The sequence below is a fragment of the Clupea harengus genome, unplaced genomic scaffold (genome assembly GCF_900700415.2).
Source record: "Clupea harengus unplaced genomic scaffold, Ch_v2.0.2, whole genome shotgun sequence".
In the NCBI taxonomy this organism is placed as follows: domain Eukaryota; kingdom Metazoa; phylum Chordata; class Actinopteri; order Clupeiformes; family Clupeidae; genus Clupea; species Clupea harengus.
The window spans coordinates 57,401-67,257 of record NW_024879816.1 but is presented as its reverse complement, the minus strand read 5'-3'; the positions used below and the strand labels follow the sequence as shown (position 1 = coordinate 67,257).

General features: G+C 41.4%; 1 protein-coding gene across 1 annotated transcript; it reads left to right on the top strand.

The window, feature by feature from the left end:
• The first annotated feature begins 5,820 nt into the window (after nt 1-5,820).
• Nucleotides 5,821-9,639, top strand: LOC122130438 (E3 ubiquitin-protein ligase TRIM47-like). The gene is made up of 4 exons (XM_042705172.1): nt 5,821-6,622; nt 7,587-7,682; nt 7,901-8,134; nt 9,333-9,639. Exons 1-4 carry the CDS (start codon nt 6,035-6,037, stop codon nt 9,495-9,497), a joined length of 1,083 nt encoding a protein of 360 aa, XP_042561106.1. The 5' UTR covers nt 5,821-6,034; the 3' UTR covers nt 9,498-9,639.
• The last annotated feature ends 218 nt before the right edge of the window (nt 9,640-9,857 follow it).

Sequence of the window (9,857 nt, the reverse complement as noted above, 5' to 3'; positions counted from 1 at the left end):
GAGAAAGCCAGCCATGCAGCAGATAGGGAGCCATGCAGCAGTCTGCATGCGTCAGTGAAGCACCACACAGATAGGGAGCCATGCAGCAGTCTGCATGCGTCAGTGAAGCACCACACAGATAGGGAGCCATGCAGCAGATAGGGAGCCATGCAGCAGTCTGCATGCGTCAGTGAAGCACCACACAGATGGCAGCCATGGTTGGCCCAGCTTGCACCAACATCTTTATGAGCACTTTGTATTCAACTGACCCACAACTCATTTACTGCAGATTATTATTCAAATATGTCTTCATAGTCCACTATTGGTGAACTTTATTTAAACTGTCTATTAGAAAGCCACTAAACTGAATGAAACATCCTAATCTAAACAATAAAATAGTGTTCATGGTGGCATTATTCACTAAGAACGGAACAGAAGGCTGCATCATATGTACACACATCATTTGCATAGTATGCAGTCTACAGGCATGGGGTGTTTCTTAGCAATCCACATATTGTTGTTAAACCTAGTTAGCATGTTGATGGTAAAAGAACACAGGACCACCGGAACACAGCCATGGGTTGGGGGGGGGGGGGGGGGGGGTCACTAGGATTAGGGTCTAGGGTCTCTTCGCCTGCTTCTGAAAACTTAAGAGACAAGCATGGAAAAGGGCCTCCCTTTGGCCTGCCCCGTCCCCTGCAACAGAAGGCGTGCTCTAGGCAGACGAGAGGGTTCTAAAGGGTCCTTACCAGTTGATAAAGGAGCTCTTCCCTGCTGAGTGGTTCCCCATTATCATCACGATGATCTTCTTCCGCGGGGGCAGCAGCAGGAGACCCAGGCCGCCTGCAATTTTCACCAGCCCTGAAGAACCACCAATCACAAATCAGTACAGCCATAAACACAGACACTCCATGATCAGACCAGAAACCAAAGAAATGTAACAAAAATTGATATTGTGTTCTCGCATGTTTATGTAGGCTAAAGCTTGTCAGATAACTTTTTTACACAGTTGCAAATTGTTTCAGGCACACTAAATGTCAATAAAAAACAAATGTAAATGTGTTCCCAACAATAGGCACCATATGACTTGAAAAATAGGCTCCTGTAAAACATCCTCCAACATCATTTTTCAATTCTCTCAGGCTTTCAATATGTCCATTTGTGAGCGGAGCTGGCTCACTTGGCCTTAGGCGACAGTGGATTGGGTCAGACAGTGCTCCGCGCAAGCTGATTGGGTCAGACAGTGCTCCGCGCAAGCTGACTTAGACTGTAAGAGAAACTATCTGATTAGGTCTGATTAAGAAACTATACTTAGAGAGCAGACAGTGAGGACTCCATTGCAGCGGTGGCATTAAAGCCGCTTAAGTGAACCGTCCTTCTACTCACACCAAGGTGATCCAATGAACTACAAATAACAAGCTAATCTGTGACAATGCCCTATTCTTCAGACAAGTAGTAGCGCCACTCAACATGTGTTCAGGCTCCTTGTAAGTGTTGCGGGCAATCAACCATTACAATCAACACACCACAACTCTCAACATAATGCTGTGTATAAAGTATTACTGTAATAAGATAAGGCTATATGGAAATACCCTAAAGCCATTACAGTGTGGCTTCACAAGGTTCAAGAGATAGATGTAAATAGAGGAATATATGGCCGTTGAAGATACATTCTGGTGCCCCAGAGTATTACGGTTTTAGCTGTACTAATATATCCCATGATAATGACATAGTTTGGATTTTAAATAAAATATCAGAGCATAATATCATATCAAGCGATATTAAGCCTGAGTGACATTTCTGTCTTCAAGGGTACTTCTGGCACACATTACAGATCAATGGAGACATTGAACTCTGATTAAAACAGGGATTGCCTAATTTATAGAGGGTACTCCTTAAGTATGCAAAATCACCATGAAGCACTCCGATCAGTGTGTTTAAGAACCTAGCCTGTTGTACCCTTAGCATAACGCTGTCAAAGACTCTTATTATGGTAAATGAATCCACCATTCTTTATAACCTCAGTGTATTTGGGATTTTAGGCGAAAGTTCCAATAGAATATTCAGGCTATACAACAACTATACAGCAGAAAAATGCAACACTTGTCAAGTGTAAATCTTGTAATCCAAGGTTTGGCCTAATCCTAATTGATGCTTCATTCAGACGTGTGTTGCTAAACAACTGTGGCTTTTGTTGATTAATCTGAATGACATCATGAAACTTTACTTTCGCACAAGTGACATTGGGTAGGTTCCTAAACGCAACTGAATGGCAAGGTAACAAAAGAGTGACAAAAGACACGCAAATTGTTCTTGTTCTTATGCTTGTTCTTGTCATCAAAACATGTAAGCACACCAACAGCCGTTAAGTATTGAATGGATAAGGTTGTTTGTAAAGCTAAGAATGTTCAAGGCGGTATCGGAAATATAAACCTGACCGTCACTTCACTCTATTTCTGGGTGCAGTAACATCAGTCAGCTGAATCAGTTAAAGTGACATTTATATCCACATACGAATATTCAGAAATAAGAATTGTCTATCCTTACTCTAACTTCGGTGTGAAGCGTGCTACTTTGTTGCATAACATAGACTACTACAGTTCTGTCAAGCTTATGTTACTGGCCCAATCGTGTTAGAAATATAGTAGTTGAGTCTTTACCGTTGTCGTTGTCGATATATAAATTGTGACATTGTTTCAAAATTCTTTCGCTTGGTGTAGTTATAGCTGATTCCAAAGGGTTCGCGACCGAACGGGGCTTTCTACCGCCCGACATGTTGAGAGGTAAACGGAATCACTCTTTCTCACGTAACTGATAAGGGGGAACGTTAAAAGTGTTACACGTTTGACACAGAGGCATTTCGTGCCTCCATGTGGCCATTAGTTGAAACTACATAATTTGCATGTCCATATCATGTGCAATTTTTATGCTGTCTAAGTTTGTGTCAGACTAAAAACAAGAGATGTGTACATAAAAGAGGCACAATTAAACTCTTTCCCACAATGCTCAGAGAATGAGTAGCACTGCCACCAAAGATTAGAAGAAATAGAATAATTAGAATAATGAAAAAGACCAAAGAAAATGGATATATGATGGACGATATCAAAGAAGAGCATTTGCACATTAAGGTAAACTGAGTTTAATCATATTTGCCATAACATAACATATATTTCCTATATTATAGTTTAATGAGATATCATGAACCATTTCAATAAAGGCTTGGTGATGCATTTCTATTAGTAATAATACAAAGGAGATGTTAAATGCTTTTAAGTCACACACGGTGTAATGGCTATTGTAATTATTTTCAAGGGTTTAAGGGTTACAGAACGCGTCTCGGCCCAAAATCAGATTTTTTTTTGCCGTGAGAAATTGGATGTGTGGCGTGAGTGCGTGTGAAAACATGCAAAAGCGTGTGTCTTACGGCGAAACCGTGAGAGTTGGCAGTTCTGAACTCAGTTGGCAGTTCTGATTTCTTGCCCTATGTGTCAAGCTGATATTGCTGCACCAGTATGTTAAACCATTTATGTTAACCTGATATGCTGTATCTGTACAGGGAAAAAGTTGAACATTAGGTTCACAACCAGGGCTAAACTTAACAGATATCTTGATGAGGGTGACATCACACCACGGCAGGTGGATTCATTCCATGAAGATGTGTTTCCTAACAAGTGCTGTGGGCTATGCACTTAAGAAGCTGCCAATGGAAGAACCACTGATCAAACACGCATAATTTGTAGATGTGTGGCAGAGGGCTGAAAGTGGCATTGAAGATGTCCTGTACTTTGTTGAAAGGTTAGTTTTTTTCTTTAATTATTGTCTATCATCTTAGCTAAAATGCTTATGATGAGGTATGTTCACTCCTAAACTGCACATGAGTTATTCTTATATGGCTTTTCCTCAAAGATGTGTATGAACTGCGGCTGGTTGATGACAATATACCTATAACTTAACCACCTGCAACTCTACTTTCATAAATAGGTTTCCCCATCTCCTCCCATACCATGGGCCAGAGGAGCATGACCACCTGGGTGAGGAGTTTCTGAATTATCAGACCATGCCAACAACCTCCCTTCAGGACGAAACTGAGATGGAAAGCTTCTGGGCTGGAATGGCAACACGGAAACATAAGGTATACATTTTTTTTGTCTTTCTTTTTGGCAGGTGTGGCTTGGCTACATATGTTGCTTTTATTGATGCATGCATATATTGTGTCATACATGATGCAAACTATGCATGTTGTATCTGAACTTTGTTACAGTATACTTACAGTGTTAATCAAAACAAAATATGGTATGTTTTTCCATTTTGTTCTTGGTTCATTTTCCATAGGTGACAGGAGCCAAAGAATTTGAGAGGCTCGCTGCCGTCGCCAAGCTGGTCCTGGTGTTGCCCCATTCACATGCAGATGCTGAGAGGGTGTTTTCAGTTGTGGGAAAGAAATAGCCTTGGATTGGTCGGCACCCTGTCCTCAATAATGGCCATAAAGATGGCCGACCTGGAGCCCTGTTTCAGATGGGAGCCCCCCTCAGAGGTCATCAGGGCCTCCAAGAAGGCCACAGGCCAGTACAACCTTGCCCACAGATCTTAGAAAATGACTAACCAGCTTCTGATCTGCATCTGATACCTCATTTTTAGTTATTTTTGTCATGTGTTGATCCATTGTATTGCTTAAAAAGGCTACTGTATAAGCACTTTATTTGTTGCACTTTTTTGTTTGATGGAACGTGTGGTTGGAGGCTTTGAATAATGAAAAATATTTCTCCCTAACTAATGTTGTGTAATTTTTTGCTGAACATAAATCATTAAGTGCTCTTCTTTAGAATACAATTATTAACAATATAGGTTAGGTTTCAGTTAAGAATTAGTTGAATACCATTGTAATCAAAATGTCAATCAACCTACCTTGGTCAAATCTTAAACACAGGTCTATTAATTAGGCTATATTGTGGTACATAGACAGTCATTGAGGCACAACAATAGTTTTCTGGTTGAATGTTCAGCTCAGTCTAGAAGGCCCTACAAGTCATGATCAGATGAACATGAATCAGAATAAATTCAGGTATTGCACATCTTTAGCATACCACCCAAAAATCCACTAGAATGCAGGAAATAACATCACCTTAAACCAAAATTCAGCTATGTCTTGGCTTCACAGAATGTAACCAAAGTTGTCCATCTCCAGTAGGCCGCCCCTATCAACGTCTTTGGGCCCCACAAACCACCAGGATGCAGGGCACAACATGGTTACAACGCCAAATTAATTCCAATTCCCTGATATTTGAGCCACCAACTTGTGTGGCTACTATCAGGGCAAAATTTTGGTCACCCGCGTCAAAATCTCACTCCAAGGTTTTTGGAAAAGTTGGCAGCTCTGAGAAGGACACCAAGGCCATGTGATAGAATCAGCTGCAACACACAGTCAGGGACCGGGGCTCTGTTCGGAAAGAAGAGAGATAAAGCAATCGTTTCTGAGACCAGCATTAGTGACTGTGTGAGTGTGTTGGAGAGATGGAGAGATGGAGCAGATTTCACACACAGAGGATATTTCCTCCAGGTAACAACACTGATTTGAGTAACACACAGTAACAGTTTTGAGATTTGAGATTGCTGAGTGTCACTAGATTCAATGCAGCTCCCCGCCCCGCACACACTTTCAACTTCTATTGCATCATTATCTCCTGTCCTTGTTTTCTATCATATGACTTGAAATATCCACTAGATGGCGACATTATTGCTGCAAGCCTAGCTTTACTACAATTTCCTTTGAATTTCGGTTGCGGATATTCAGTTTTTGTAAAGAGACAGTAAACTGCTTTCTGGCGGTTTATTCAGTTCATAAATGGTGGAAAATAAATGACAGTATTCTCTAAATGTCAGCGTTTGCAAAGAACTTTGTTCTTAACTGACTCAAAGGCCTTGTCCTTCTCAATGACAGGAGGCTTTTTGCATGAACACGCCCATCCAACAAGGAAGTAGTTTCAAAGTTGCAGCGATTTCAGGCGAAACGAAACTACGTGAAAACCTGTGAAGCGTTACACAGCACAAACGAAGAATGGCAGAAGCGGCTCCAAGTAACCACGAACTTTTTACATGTCCGATTTGTTTGGATCTTCTTAGTGATCCAGTGACTATTCATTGTGGACACAGTTACTGTATGGGCTGCATTACGAGCTGCTGGGATCAGGAAGATCAGAAGGGAGTCTACAGCTGCCCCCAGTGCAGACAGACGTTCACCCCAAGACCCGTTTTAAACAAAAATAATATTTTTGCTGAACTCGTGGAAAAGATCAAGAAGACCACAATCCAAGCTGCTGCTTCTGTTCCATGTACTGCTGGACCTGGAGATGTGGAGTGTGACGTCTGCACTGGGCCAAAACTCAAAGCTGTGAAGTCCTGTCTGGAATGTCTGGTGTCATATTGTGAAACTCATTACAAAGCTCACAATGACACACACCCTGGGCAAAAACACAATGTGACTGATGCCACAGGCCAGCTGCAAAAGAGGATCTGCAGCAAACATGAGAAGCCTCTGGAGATATTTTGTCGTACGGACCAAAGTTGTGTTTGTTTGCTCTGTCTGGTGGATGAACACAAAGGCCATGACACTGTGTCAGCCTCTGCAGGGAGGAGAGAGAAGCAGGTAAGGACAGGAGTTATCTTGGTGATAGATTGGACTTGTGTGGTAGGACATGGCTATTGGGTTTCCAACTGGAAGGCAGGCTATAGACTCATCCTCTTTAGGTTATTATAGGGTGAGGCAGAGAGAGAATAACAATGTCATAAAAATATGTCTGTCTAATGAAGTTGTAAAACCAGATGGTTTTAGACTGTCAGCATACTCATACAGAAATAAAAAAAAAACATAGCCTAATTCAATTTAAGAGCTATAACATTTTAAAAAAGAGATGTGAACTGTACCTAAATAATATAACATAAAAAGCCTAAATTACCCTTTAATGTATTATGTTTGAGGGCATTTGTAATACTTTTCTTTATTTAACAGTAATTTATATTAAGATGGGCACATCATGCTTTCTGCCTGCAATATTGCTGCACAGTCCTCTCAGATGAGCCCAGTGATTAGGGTGCTAAAATGGCATTTTGTAGGGTCCTGGGTGGTTGACACTATGACTAAATGACATTACATGGTTATCAACTGCCTAGAGGTCACAGGTCACTCAGTGAGGGTATAGTTGCAGTAAGGGTGTGTTGGACATTTTTATTAACTCCACAAGAGAAACTATCAATATGATTAAATAAAGATTTATTGCATGTATGGTTCACTGTTGCTGTAAGGGTGTGTTGAATAATACATACTATAAATACGATTAAATAAAGATTCACTGGATGTAAGCTCAGTCAATCAGTGTTCCTGCTGGTTCTCTCTTTTGCTCCACAAAGACAAGACTTATTTTGTGTTTTTCTCAAGCCTTGCAATGAAACTGCGTCTCACCAATAGGCTATTCAGCTACACTACAGATCACCTCTCAGTCAGCGTCAGTAGCTTAAACAGCTTGTTCTTTCAGGAATGCTATCAGACAATAATAATATGTTGATGCCACCATAACTGTTTGTTGTGGATGTGATGTATTCCTTCAACATAGACACACTTGGGGGAGACCCAGAGTAAAATCCAGCAGAGAATCCATGAGAGAGAGATGGAGCTGAAGGAACTGAGGAAGGTTGTGGAGACTCTCAAGGTGAGTACTGACCAGAGGAGAGGAGGTCAAAAGCTGGCTGCTGGAGGAGCCATTTCAGGCTCAATCAGGGCTCTCCTCCAGTCAGCCAGACAGGAGTCTGTAATGCTGAGCCACTTTCCAGCTCCTCTGAGCCACACTGTGGGTACCAGGCTGTGTGGAGGAGCTGAGTGAGTGGGCTGCTTTAAATGGATCCCTCCTCTTTGTGTGTCTCCTAACAGAGTTCTGCAAAGACAGCAGTGGAGGACAGTGAGAGGATCTTTACTGAGATGATCCGCTCTATTGAGAAAAGGTGCTCTGAGGTGAAAGAGCTGATCAGAGATCAAGAGAAGGCTGAGGTGAGTCGGGCTAAAGCACTTCTGAAGCAACTGGAGCAGGAGATTGCTGAGCTGAAGAGGAGAGATGCTGAGCTGGAGCAGCTTTCACACACAGAGGATGACATCCATTTCCTCAAGGTAATTGTTGATGATGGATTGTTAGTGCACAGAATGTTTGAGGGCACTGATTTATGTTGAATATATTCCTAGGTGGACATTTGTTGATACAAAATTTAGATACATTTAGATATTGTTGAATTTCCTTCAAGGATCTTTACATTTCCAGATAGATCCTCATTCTTTTATTCATATTATAACACAGTCCACAGACAGTACTTTGAACAGATACCTTACCCCATGCATTTTCGGTGTCTATAAAGAATGTTTTTGAATTCATCACTCAAAACATTTGAGCACGATGAAGACAATTTCATTCTTCAGAAAACTGCTCAAAATCATTATGGCAATTGTTAGGACAGGTTAGGTCACATGGTAGCAAGAACCCTTACTGACATGCGGGGCTTGAGTGATGTCATTACCTGTGGTTAATCGATCAAAGCACATCTGCCCTGACATCATGGCTCACAGTTTGTTTGGAGGCACTTGAGGTGCACAGGTGCCTGCCACTCTGCCTCTTTGGTCAGGCCACATGTAGGTCAAGGCAAACCAGCGGCATTTGGACAACCATTTAAGTTGGATTCATTTGGGATTCATAACATCAACCAACAAACTTGAACTTAAAGAATCACCACATGGGCTTACCCCACTAGCAGTTAGCCAGTTTGAGAGAGCTGCCTGGCAGGGAGTGCTTACACACACGCACGCACGCACGCACACACACACACACGCAAGCACGCACACACTCACCCACTCAAGGTAGGATCCCACTATCATGAATTTAAATCATGTAGGGATAGTGTGTAGTACGTAGGTGTCTAGACAACGCATCTTAGCTGCCAAGACTGTCCTTGGTAACACAATCATTTGGAAGCCACATCCAGATGCTGCACACACACATCAAAGGATGATATCCAGGTTAGGCTTAGGCTGCACCCAGATACTCATAATGTTACATTTTGTTCACATCTCAAACATTACAGGATAATATCTAACTTAAGAGATGTGTGTGCACTGTAATGGTTGAAACTTATAGTTACAGTTAACAAAAAAGTTACAGAATACAGATTGTACCCTTAAACTTACAACTTACTTATACGTGGATGCTTTATTTTTGAGAATTTAGCTATTTCCTCTCTCTCTCTCTCTCTTCCTCTCTATCTTTGTCATCTCTTCCTCCTCTCTCTCTTTCTCTCTATCTCTGTGTTTCTTTATTTAGACTTTCCAGTCGGTCAGTGAGACACCTGAGTCTAAAGACTTATCCTGCATCTCTGTGAAGCAAGGCCTCTCTTTTGAGGCTGTGAAGAAATCTGTCTCCTCACTAAAGACGCAGCTGGAGAATTTCTGCAAGGAGGAAGTCATGAAGATATCTGCATCAGGTTAATCACATTACTCACATATGTTTACATGTAATGACTTACTATACTTTCCCTCTGGATTGTACTAATAAGCTAAATGTGATGGTGAACTTCAGGAATCTGTATTTCTCAATATCACATATTTGTAACATATCCTTTGTATGACAGTGAAGCTGAGATACTCTACAGGTGTCTCCATGTTTACTTGTCTTAAGAGGGTCTTTAAGGTTGAAGAAGCTGGAGACTCATAATGTCCCTCAAGAAGAGAACACAAATGTACTCCCATCATACAAACAGAAAGTTGATGCAATGTTGACATTTACACCAGTCAGTGTTGTTTCTAATATGATTCTTTCTCTCTCAATAGTGACTGAAGTCCAGGCTGT